The sequence below is a fragment of the Megalobrama amblycephala genome, linkage group LG21 (genome assembly GCF_018812025.1).
Source record: "Megalobrama amblycephala isolate DHTTF-2021 linkage group LG21, ASM1881202v1, whole genome shotgun sequence".
Classification (NCBI taxonomy): Eukaryota; Metazoa; Chordata; class Actinopteri; order Cypriniformes; family Xenocyprididae; genus Megalobrama; species Megalobrama amblycephala.
The window spans coordinates 28,162,699-28,175,978 of record NC_063064.1 but is presented as its reverse complement, the minus strand read 5'-3'; the positions used below and the strand labels follow the sequence as shown (position 1 = coordinate 28,175,978).

The 13,280-nt window shown below is 35.1% G+C and overlaps 1 protein-coding gene across 2 annotated transcripts in view; it reads left to right on the top strand.

Annotated features, from left to right (window-relative positions):
• Positions 1-12,915, top strand: part of slc41a1 (solute carrier family 41 member 1) — a 33,146-nt gene extending 20,231 nt beyond the window's left edge. For both annotated transcript variants that reach the window (XM_048171722.1, XM_048171721.1), the window contains 7 exons: positions 522-666; positions 3,046-3,192; positions 6,260-6,407; positions 6,577-6,656; positions 6,767-6,901; positions 7,061-7,209; positions 8,541-12,915. In XM_048171722.1, coding sequence (XP_048027679.1) covers positions 522-666; positions 3,046-3,192; positions 6,260-6,407; positions 6,577-6,656; positions 6,767-6,901; positions 7,061-7,209; positions 8,541-8,726 — 990 coding nt within the window. In that variant the 3' untranslated portion in view covers positions 8,727-12,915. The remainder of the gene's footprint in view (positions 1-521; positions 667-3,045; positions 3,193-6,259; positions 6,408-6,576; positions 6,657-6,766; positions 6,902-7,060; positions 7,210-8,540) is intronic.
• Positions 12,916-13,280: the final 365 nt, after the last annotated feature.

Here is a 13,280-nt window from a genome sequence, read left to right as displayed (position 1 = left end):
GCTTTTCTTTTTATATTTTCAGTTTTCATTTTTATATAAACTTAATTCACAAGTTCAAGTTTTTCATCTAATATTTCCATTTTATTTTTAATATCAGCTTTATTTAAATGACCAAAAATGATTTTTAATAGTTTTAGTTAGCAATAACAATACTGAACATCATACAAAGTGCATAGTATTGACTAAAGCTGTTTCCAAATACATATTTTCTCAATTTTTCCTTATATAGTGAACTCAGTAGTGATTGTAGTTTGATTTGTGTGCAGAATGAGCAAAGACACAGAGTCACATTTCATGTGAGGTTTGACTTTTCCAGATTGCACACTCGAATGAACAATTATGTAATGATTGGGTGATCTTTTTCTCGGAAATTACCCCAAAACCCAATAATGTCATGTGTACACTAATGATGAAAGAGAGAGAACAAAGTAAACTTGACATGAACGAGACGAAAGACTTTGAACTTCAGGCGGGAAGGTCAAAAGAGGTGTCCGAGTTCATCTTGTCCCTCCTGCTTTCAGGTTCAGGCCACTGTGGTCGGCTTCCTGGCTTCCATCGCTGCAGTCATTTTTGGCTGGATTCCAGAGGGTAATTTTAAGATGGGTCATGCTGTCCTGCTCTGTGCCAGCAGTGTGGCCACCGCATTCATCGCTTCTTTGCTGCTAGGTAAGAGAATTGAGTCATCTACCTCTGAGTTACGAGAAACTGACACCGTGTAGTTTAATTTGTGTCTGCGGTAACATTCCAGGAAACATAAAACGTTTTCACAATATTGCATTTTAGTTACAGTTAGATTGCATCTCAGTGCAACATGTTAAATACATTTTACAGTACACATTTGAAGAGAAAACAAATATTATCAGCAAGATATGATGTGCTGTGTGTGTATTAAAGGTAACCAACAAAAAAAACATATTTTAGGCCCTGTTTCCACCTGGTATTAACATTGATACTAAATACGTTTTTAGCTTGTCCACTTTCAACCACTTCCAGAGGTAGTTGAAAATGCATTCAACCAGATTGCTTTCATAGTGTAAACGCTCATGTGGACAAATGCATTCAAATAGCCACTAAAGACCACTACTTTCCACCTACTGACCTAACGCGTGAACATTATGGGAAGCGTGCTATCCGTGATGGGATTTAAACTTTGTCGGCTAAAGACCCAAGTTTGGTTTGAAGATGAAAAATGTACCAAGCACAATGTTCTCTCACCATTTCTGATTTCTAACACATCCATTCAGCTGGTCTTGCGACTGTCAGAGCAGAAATGAAAGCTGATGCTTTCTGTGTGTTTTCCTTCATCTCTAGGCGCGTTCATATGTAAATTGCGTGAGCTTATTTTGTCCATTAGATCAAAAGATATGAAAAAACCCATACATTTACCCACCCATAGAACCTCCCCTCGAAAAAACCAGGACAGAAGTGGTTAAAAGTGGACAAAAGAGACGGTGTAAACGGGAATGTGTCTCCCTTGTCCACTTATGATCTGATCGAGCAAAACATATATCATGTGGGAACTTATATCATGTGGGAACAGGGCCTTAGCAAATGTGTCTCAGTTTTAATTATTTACAATAAAAACAAAATTGTAGAACAAAATTGTTGTACAAATAAAAAACTATATATATATATATATATATATATATATATATATATATATATATATATATATATATACAGTCAAACCAAAATTTATTCAGACACCTTGAACATTTCATTTATTATTACAGTTTATTCACTAAAGTTTTTAAAAAATTATAAAATAAAATATGACAAGATCTCAGAGTTAAACTGTGTCAGAAAAAAATAATCTTAATTATGTCAGATTACACTTAAGCAAAACATGGTCAGGTCAAAGTGTCTGAATAACTTTTGGTTCCAACTTTTTATAAATTTTACTGGTAGTCCACTGTATGAAGAATTTTAGGTATAAAATGTTACAGTTTACTTTATTTTGCTATCCTCACTTACATAAATGAACTATAGTGTCCTGCACCCACTAGTTAAAATATACCAAAAATATAAAAAACGTCTGAATAATTTTTGTTTTGACTGTATGTATGTATATATATATATATATATATATATATATATATATATATATATATATATATATATATATTACTATAAAGAAATCTAGCATAATAATACATTATTAAAATGTTTGGTTTACATTTCAAAAAATGTTTCAATGGATGCACAAGATATGCAAAAATCATTACAATTTTTTTTTTTTTTTTTTTTGCATGTTCATAAAAAATGTGGGATACAAGTAAAAAAGTTTCTCAAACATCACAAGGCAACATTATAATTATGCCATATATAAGGGAGAGTTCACCTTAAAATGAAAATTAAGTCATCGTTTACTCACCCTGGTGTTGTTCTAATGCCGTATGCCCTTCTTTCTTTTTCAGACCACAAAAGGGGACTTTTTTAAAAAAAAAAAATATGCAAAAGTATCACAGAATGACCACATGCAACATGTGCCATATATTATATACATTAAATTTCGGTTTGTTTTTCACCAAACCCTATTGTGTACCCCCAGAACACCTGGAATATACGATACGTGTCGCGTGGGACCATTTTTAAAAAAAGGAGTATTTTTTTATTCACTGCCATTACATGGACAAGCATGAGCAGGACATTTTTCTTAAATTTCTCCTTTTGTGGTCCAAAAAAGAAAGAAGGGCTTACGTCATTAGAACAACACCAGTGTGAGTAAATGATGACTAAAATAAATATATATTGTAGTGGTGTTACTTTAAAAAAAAGATCTATCATATTAAGCATGTTATGACAAAAACTTAAAAGAAATCTACTAGCTGAAGTGAGTAATGCTAATGCTTGTTTTTGAACCTGGAAAGGCAAAGCAGCTCTAAGTCCTCATTTCAACACTAGAGTGGAAATATATCCTCCAAACAGGAGATATCAAAAACTAAGAATGCTTGGACTTCATTGTTTGGCATTGACACAATCTCCTGTGTTAATACCACCATTCAACACTAACTTGACAAATCTTTCCTTTCCACTTCTGCCCAGGTCTTATCATGATCGGGGTTATCATTGCGTCCAGGAAGGTTGGCATCAACCCAGACAACGTGGCCACCCCTATTGCTGCCAGCCTTGGTGACCTGATCACCCTGGCCCTGTTGGCTGGCATCAGTACGGGCCTGTATAAGGAACTCGGTGAGTGAATGCCGCAGTTCTTTGGCTGAGCTCTTCGGGAACACTGCCGTAATCGGATATCTACTGTCAGTGCGTTTTGTGATCCAAGTGCAGGCAGATATATGAGCAGGCACATTAAAAGTTGTAGATTCACATACATTATAGCGTATAACTTATGAACCCAGTGGCCTAGACACGCAATTCTCTTTCATGTCGAGTTTAATGGAGGTATACGGATCTATCTTGGGAACAGTTTTGCATGCTTAAAATAAATTTTTGTATGTCCTAACTGAAGATATCAAAACTCAATATCTTCTTTAATTAGCCACCTCCTTTGCTTTGCAGAGGAACTTCCACGGTCATAATCATACTTACATTTTAAAGTTATTTCATGTACACTGTATGTGAAACCACAGTAATATTTTATGGCTACCCTGACATTTTTGCCATAAACCGACTTTAAGACAACCATTAACTAACACTATCATTGTAGACAAACTTCCCATTACCGTTTTGAACTCGCCCACTGCTATTAAAAAGCCTTATTATTACTCCTACAGCTTTCACCCTGCATAACAGTCGTAGTTTTCCTTTGCGTAGTTGAAAACCACAAGCTCTTTCTACAGAAAATGTTTTGAAGAGATTTCAGGTTTCAGGTTTATTTGTCACTTACTCACAGACTGTGCACCTACACATTCACAATAATATATGACACACATGCTTTTAATGAATGCAAAAATAGTGCACAGATATAGTACAGTAATGTAAAGCTAAAAATCCTGAAGAAAAAAGTGCAATTGTAATATAAGTTTGTGTATATGCTTATATATACAGTATGTACATGAGCATTATATATATATATTTACAATGCCGTTCAAAAGTTTGGGGTCAGTAAGATTTACTTTAACAATTTTATTCATCAAGGATGCATTATATTGATCAAAAGTGATGGTGAATACTTTTACATTTTTACAGAACAATTTGGTAACACCTTAGTATGGGGAATACACATTCACTATTAACTACAACTTTTGCCTCAATAAACTCCTAATTTACTGCTTATTAATGGTTAGTAAGGTAGTTAAGTTTAGGTATTGGGATTAAGGGATGTCAAATAAGGTCATGCAGAATAAGGCATAATATGTACTTTATAAGTACTAATAAACATAAATATGCATGCTAATAAGCAACTAGTTAAAAGTGAGAATTGAATCCTAAAATAAAGTGTTACCAATGATTTCTATTTCAAACGAATGCTATTTTTTATCTTTCTGAGTAAGATGAGTAATGGTTACACAAAAATAGCAGCTCCACACTAATAATCATTAGAAGAAATGATTGTTGAGCAGCAAATCAGCATATTAGAATGATTTCTGAAGGATCATGTGACGCTGAAGACTGGAATAAATTACATTTTAAAATCGATTGAAACAGAAAACTGTACAGTTAATAATTCCTTCTGATGAAGGTTATCATGTGATTTTTGTGTATGTTTGATTCTCATGAGTAATACGTTCAGTCAGTCATCATGCTGAGTCATGCTAGAGCGTAGTGGAGCTTGTTTAGGCATGTTGGGGCTTGTGGACACCTGCTTCATGAGTTTCTCAGGTGCACTGAGGGTGTGCTTGTTTCATATCATACCCATTAGACTCTGCAGTCTCTTCCTTTAGACCCATAAAGTGACAACACTCTCTAAGGGGAGGACATTTTCTTGTTTAGATTGTGATGAAACGACACAAGAACACATATATTGTTTTTTTGTGGCAACACCTTAGTGTTTTGATGATGTGCGGTGAACAGTACTGATGTGAGAAAATGCACATGGAAACATTTATGGTAAAGAATGATTGCATGTTTATTTCTTATCAAACCTCACACGACCAAACCGTCTGGATATAAACATTTAAAACTGCCAAAGTGAAAAATGGTAGGTCAACCAAGATTTCATCTTACCCAACTTCTCCAGAATCTGGGTGCAAAATTACGCCCAAAAGAATGTTGTGTGTTATTGTGATTTCCCAACCAACTTTGGTTTTGAAGCTGTCTGAACTGGTGTTGAATTCCAAGTCTTGGATTAAACATGTTGGTCATGACAGTTCAATATCTGTATATTATGACCATTATTTTACAATTTACAGAAAAAAAGCAATGTTGTGAAATACAATTTAAAATAACTTTTTCTATTTTAATATACTTTAAAATATAATTTATTCCTGTGATCAAAGCTGAATTTTCAGCATCATTACGCCAGTCTTCAGTGTCACATGATCCTTCAGAAATCATTATAATAAGCTGATTTGATACTCGGTTATTATCAATGTTGGTAACGGTTGTGCTGCTTAATATTTTTTTGGAACCTGATATACTTTTTTCAGGATTCATTGATGAATAAAAAGTTCAAAAGAGCAGCATTTATACAAAATAGAAATCTTTTCTAACAATATACATCTTTACTATCACTTTTTATCAATTTAACACTTCCTTGCTGAATAAAAGTATTCATTTCTTTCAAAAAAAAAAAAAGAAAATTACTGACCCCAAACTTCTGAATTATCGTATATATTGTTACGAAATATTTCTATTTTAAATAAATGCTGTTCTTTTTTAAACGTTTAATTCATCAAAGAATCCTGAAAAAATATCACAGATTATACAAAAATATTAAGCAGCACAACTGTTTCCAACATTGATAATAAATCATCATATTAGAATGATTTCTCAAGGATCATGTGACACTGAAGAGTAATAATGTTGAAAAATTGCATCACAGAAATAAATTATATTGTAAAGTACATTAAAATAGAAAACCATATTTTAAATTGTAATAATATTTCACAATCTTACTGTATTTTTGATCAAATTAATGCAGCCTTGATGAGCATAAGAGACTTCATTCAAAAGCATTATAAATAGTAACATGTCCAAACTTTTGACTGGTACTTTATGTATTATATTATATATGACAAAAGTATTATATTATTATTAATAATATTTTATTTAAATATACATTTGTCATTTATAATCATATGCAATGTGAAATTGCATTCAAATGAGCTAACTTTCAATTAAATTACATTTTTCCTTACAGAATTCAATGATTATGCCAACCCGATGGTTTGTGCCTTCTTTGTCGCCCTGACACCCATCTGGGTACTAATCGCCCGGCGGATACCTTCCACCCGGGAAGTGCTCTACTCAGGGTGGGAGCCTGTCATTATCGCCATGGCGATCAGCAGGTAGGAAGAACACTGATTAAGATAAAGAAGCTCCATTTCCTCATTCCTCTTTATGATGGATGGGTTACTCACTTGTGGCTGACAGTGATATGTCAATCATTTATCTGACACCACAGATGCAGTACCTTTGTGTCATTAAAATTAGATTTATCTTCTCCTTTTGAAACAGTGTTGGAGGCCTCATTCTGGATAAGACTGTATCTAACCCCAACTTTGCTGGAATGGCGGTTTTCACACCCGTCATCAACGGTGAGACTCCTTATCAACCTGTATCTCATGTGTCAGTGTGGGCTAGTAAGAACAACCGTGAGAAACACAACGGGATCATTACGTACATTGTTTGTTTTGCCCTGCTGCAGGTGTGGGCGGCAATCTGGTGGCGGTACAAGCCAGTCGAATCTCCACTTACCTGCACATGAACGCCCTGCCCATAGCAGAGCCAAACCCAACCCCACAGAAATGCCCTACTCCCTGGAGCTCATTCTTTGGGTCAGGTGAGCGAAGGGAAATGGCACACCCATCAGCCCTATTATTAGCAAAGACGTAATCAGTAAATATTGATAGAAGCGTATTTGCCTGTATTGTGTCTTAATTCATTTGGTCATGCTTCTACAACAATGCATACAAAGACTCTACTTTTACTCTCTCGTCAGGTGTCAACTCACGTTCTGCCAGAGTGCTTTTCCTCCTGGTCGCTCCTGGTCATCTGGTTTTCTTGTACACCATTAACTCAATGCAGGGTGGACACACCACTCTCACCTACGTCTTCATTGCATTTTACCTGGCCGCTGCTCTGCTCCAGGTATACCTGAGCATCTATTCCTCTTTACAAGGAAATTTGAGGTTTAAAAGGAAAGTTATGTGGTGTTTTGGGTGACTCCTATGAAGGAATGTTTGGTTCATGTTTCACTGTAAAAGCTGAAGGAAGTAATAAGGAAATTACACTTTGCATGAAGAACATTAACCTTATTTTAAGACTCTATTACTATAATACAAAACTTATTACTTATTACCCAATTCACAACTATTCAGAAGTTTGGGGTTTGGGGTCAGTAAGATTACTTTTTAAAGAAAATATTACAATAAATTGAAAATTCAGCCTTGCATCACAGGATGTATTTATTTATTTATGTCCTAAAATATGCATGTATATATGCATATATATATATATATATATATATATATATATATATACTGTATTAGGTCTGTCAAGCGATTACAAATTTAATCTAATTAATCACACAATGAGGCGATTAATTAATCTAATTTATCGCAAATGAATCACATGTCAACTTTGGCTGAGTTAATTACCCCCAAAAGATCATTTAAAGTCATTATTGTGTTAAATGAGAAAAACATCAAATAGACATTATAAAAAGTTGCTTTAAAAAGAAAACAATTATTTGATTCAACATAGAATTTATTACACAAACTTTTAGGCTTCAACGGGCATGAGGGTGAGTAAATGATGACAGAATTTTCTTTTTGGGTGAACTGTACCTTTAATGGGTTTTTTATTAATATGGAAATATGAAATAATTCTTCAATGAAATGATACTACAAATAAGAAACTAAAACTGCCAGTAGGTGGCAGTAAAAGTCGTTCATTCATTCGATTCTTTCAAACAATCATCGGTTCATTGAATCATTGGTTCACCCAATTGATTCGTTCAAAACGTGGATTCATTCAGAAAGGAAACACCTCTGTGCGTTGCTTGAAGATGCAAAACAGTTCTGCTCAGGCTTTATAGGTAATGTTGTCGTTGGCAAAATTGAGCAAAATCAGACAATACTATCTTCTTATTTATTGAACTCTTGTATAAAATTAATATCACATTTGCACTCATGCTATTCGGGGCAAAAACAGCAATCATTTGATATTGCACTTGTGATATTGTTGAACTAGGGTGAATTCAGGTTGATTGGAACACTTTTTCCTAGTCAATTAAATGGCAAAAAGTGTCCCAATCAACCTGAAGTCACCCTATATCATGACATAAATCTCTTGATATCTTGAATTTTAGGGTAATTCTAAAAAAAATGTACATATCTTTTTTTTCAATCTTCAAATGTCCTGCAATTCCCTGGTGATTTCCATCATGCCACACTGACACATTCTGTCTTTCCGACTAGGTTGTGATCCTGCTGTACCTTGCAGACTGGATGGTTAACTGGATGTGGCGTCGAGGGATGGATCCCGACAACTTCTCCATTCCCTACTTGACCGCCCTGGGAGACCTGCTGGGGACGGGCTTCCTGGCTCTGTGTTTCCACATCCTGTGGCTAATTGGAGATCGGGACACAGATGTGGGTGATTGATCCACGCTGCTTCCTTTGACTCTGTCCAAGCAACACAAACGTCTTTATTTATAATGCCACATAGAGAAATAATATCTATATTGTTATTGCTACTATGTCTACCATGATTATATTGATGACATTATTGCTTTAGTATTGATTTGTAATTTCGTTGTTGTTTAGCTACTGGGAGAACAACAATCCTCATTATTTTTCAATGGGGATGTTCGGCCCAATTTTACGGCCAGTCGCGTTGGCTGCATGTAAAGATGACATCGACCTAAACTTGAAATATTTCACGAGAGGCAAACAAACATAGAATGCTTAATCACCAAGTGCTACAAAATGATGTAAAATGATGTGTTTTGAGGGCAGCACTCACAGCCTTTGCAAACTAAAGACAAAAAATATAATTTTGGACCATCACAGAATATCCTTACATTTCAGGCTAGAGATTGAAGGGGTCTTAATACCGGATACTGAATCTCAAAGGGGACCTTATTTACGATAAAACATGCATATACAGTAGAGTACTTTAAAATACGCATTGATCGCCCTGTTTAACATGCAATGCTGTTTTCAGGATCTAACTTTGCTTTAGAAGCGCTGCTTGTAGTCACAGAGAGTGATAGTAACCAAAAGCGCTTCTTTGTTTCTTTTGAAATCCCTGAAATACTCAAGTTGTGCAATGCAATATGAGAGGTTCATGGGTTGTTTACACTCAACACCTAAAGGATAAAATATCAGACTTTGCCTCAATTGCGTAGGTACATTTCTGTTACCTACACAACAGTTTCACCCAATCAAAAACCCTGAAAGATTTGTTTGTTGTAAGCTTCTCAGGCCGTTATTGTGAAGTTCACATCTGTTAATCTCTAAAATCTCTTCTGTGGACTCAAAATACTGGGACAGTTAATGTATTTGTAGTGATGGATAACAAAGCGGCTATTTTAAAAGGGCAGTGAGTTGGCAGTTTTCAAATGCAGGACCCATTTTGTCATTTTTGAAAATGATCTCTTAAATTCTTATGAATTCATTATTCTATTATATAGAGTAAATATACAATTTGACCCTTCACTAAGCTCTTACTGATGCTAACATAAGCTATGTTTCCATCAAATGTTGTGAATTTATCTTGTGTGCAAAATTGGAATATCACATAAAACATTTGCGAGTAAAGCGCCATTTCCATACCATGTGTTCAAGAGAACAAAATCATCATTTCATGGGAAATTGCCGCAAAATATCTGTAATGAAAATCAAAGTTGCTGCAATCAGTAAAGCCACTGTGACTCACATTTCACCTGACATAACGTAAAAAATAAAATCATGTTATCTTGCATTCGGAGGCAGATGCCTGCGTTTGAGAATGCAGTTGTGCATTCTGGGAGGAAGTAATACCCAACAATTTTGATGACTTTGCCTCAGGCATTTCAGAATGACCAAATCAACATTTGAGATGCTGTGCAATGACACTGGTCCACTGGTTAGTCCAGTTGCCCAATCACATCCTCTGTTGAGTCTTTTGTTGCGCATTGAGGGATTTATTTGGTAAATGTATTTCCATCATAGTTTATGCGCATGTCTTGTTATTGGAGAAATAATTAACCTCCTCAGTTGAGTGCCTGTTTTTATGCACATTTTTAGAATTTCTGCTTCCTGCCTCTGTGTTTCCACATCCTGTGACTAATTGGAGATCAGAGCACAGATGTGTGTGTCTGCTATGTCTACCATGATTATATTGATGACATTATTGCTTTAGTATTGATTTGTAATTTCTTTGTTGTTTAGGAGAACAACAATCCTCGTTATTTTTCATTGGGGATGTTCGGCCCAATTCTCATATCCGTTGCAAACTAAATACGAAAAATACATTTTTGGACCTGAGTGATCTTAGATAACATTTCAGGTTAGAGATTGAAAGGGCTACCTGGTCATAACACCAGAGAATGAACCTCAAAAGGGACCTTTTTATATGATAAACATGCATATGCACATTTTTGCGCATCTTGGCGTTTCCATCTTTTGTTTTTGTTTCTTCTTATGTGATATTCCAGAATTCACATAAAAATAAGTGAATGGAAACATAGACAAGCTTTACAGAACTGAACTAGAGTTTCCATGATTTTTAGTTAAATGTGCTCACAGTGTTCAGAATTAATTGGAAATGATTCCTCTGTGAGCTGAAAGGAAATATGCATTGCAACGCATTTAATCTGCCAATTTCCTTTAAAGAAATTGTTAAATTACCCAGTAATGTGATTAAAAAATGCAGAGCTTGCAAACTGGAGGCGAGAAACGCTCATTAAAGTCTAAAAAAGAGAAAAGGCTCGTTTTATAGCACAATGACCCTTTGGGTATAATTTTTTTTTAAAATAATATCTGTAAAAGTCAGTTTAACACAAAGCTTAGCTAAGGGTCAATTGGTGAATTAAATGACTTTAAACGAAAAGCACCTGCTCATTGACAGGACACACAAAACCCTCTGCCTCAAAAGCCTTTTTACAATACGATCCAAGAATTTCTGTAGAATTATGCAAAAACACACAAAAGGGCTATTTTGAAATCTATATGCATGCTAGCTGAAGAAGTTCTGTTGTAACCGGTTCCCGAATGTGATTTTGAAGCCATGCTTTATTAAAATCCCTGAAAGAGTTTCTTTCATACTGGAAGAGGAGAGAGATGATTTCCTTTTTCTTTTTCTTTTTTAATGTGAGGTCAATGCCACTCAGAAACACTTGAAATGCTAATAGGATGGCTAGCAGCTAATCCGTACCTCGTTTCTCGGCCATAAAAATCTCTAATCAGTAGTTGCCAGTACGCTAATGTGTATTTTAATGACTAGCCAGACCTTATAAAGCAACTGACCTCCAGTTATCGACAATGTGTTTAACTGTAATGTTAGCCTCCCATTGCTAAAGGGCTGTGTAGAAACATCGCTCCATTTGCTGGTATCTCATCACCAGTTCGCGCACATCGACAGCAAAATGAATTGTGCCGGGCACATAACATTAAAATGCGTTGTTAGTAACTATATCTTGAACGTATTCTCCTTTATTTGTACTTTAACTTGTCAGTTTGTGTCAAACACTTTGGTTTCTGCCCTAAAATGTCTGTTTTTAACTGTGCAAGGGCGAGTTACTGTGACATTAAACATGCTTACCACGACACTATACATTTTAGTGTCGTGTAAACGTGTTTAATGTCTCAATAGATACTGTGCACAAGATGTACTGTAATGTCAGACGTTGCCACAAGAGGTCGCGCTTGTGCAAGGAGAGCATGCAGCTTCAAAATGTGTCATATGCACGTTTATAGTTTCACAATTATGCATTCAAACATTACAAATATTACTGTGCAACTGGTCCGGTGCTGCCATTGTACCATGAGCAGCTCTCTATAGTTGTGAATATTTCTTCAGGGGATGGGAGGCTTTGTTTATTTATTTCTATAGATGTGACAAAGCTATTTGTAAATAATATATTTATTCTATAAATGTTTATTTTTCATTTTGTTGCATTTTTTCTTTGCATTGGACCAGTAGAGATGTTTACTGTACGTTTATCAGTAATTTTTGTTTTTGTTTTGGTAAACCTTAACAAATATATCAAAGTTTGGTGCCTAATATCCAGCAAAACCTCACACTCGATCTGGTTCGGTGAAATGAGCATAATATGCCTTAACAAATCACATGCAAGGCTTGACACGTAGGTTTTATAGGTCTTCTGATTTGTTTTTGGGTTTTTTTTTTTTTTGTATATGAGCTTTTTTAATTCATGGAGTTGATTTTCATATTGTATTGATTTGGTTTGTGTACACAAATCATCCCGTCCGTTGTGTTCTTCCAGGGCAGATGTATTGCTGGTAACTTATCCAAAGCAAAGCCACTGAAGATCCCCATGAGTTTTAGAGTGAATTAATATTTGCTTGAGGGTTGTCTAATCTGTCACATATATTCCCTCTTATTGACGTAATATAGCTTTCAAGAAAACATAACCTTCTCTGAGTCAGATCCCAGCCCCTCGAGCAAGACCAGATCAAACTTACCAGGTTATCCAAGAGTGTACAGCTAGTTATGGTAACTGGTTATCTGAGTTGTATGATTTCTTCTCCATCACTTCTGCCCCTGCTGCTTCAATCTGACACTGTCAAGTGGACTTAACAGAGGTACTTGTAATTTGCTGGAAATAAAAGATTATATTATTTCGTACGACTGCCCTGTGCTTTTCTGTTTTCACACCATTTGACACGGGACCCCGTATGGTAAATGATCAAAAATCACATTGGCATTGAGATAACTATGTAAATTGTACCAACAAACTGTAGCATTTACACCTCAAAACTGGCTCCCTGAACTGCTTATTAATTAATACATGACCGCACACATTTACAAGTCAATAAATATTAATAATAATGTAAATTATTATAATATAAGTTTGGCGATAATATAAGTCTCTTCTGCTCTTCAAGGCTGCATTTATTTGATCAAAAATACAGTAATATTGTGAAATATTATTACAGTTTCAAAAAACAGTTTCTATTTGAATATGTTTTAAAATGTAATTTATTCCAGTG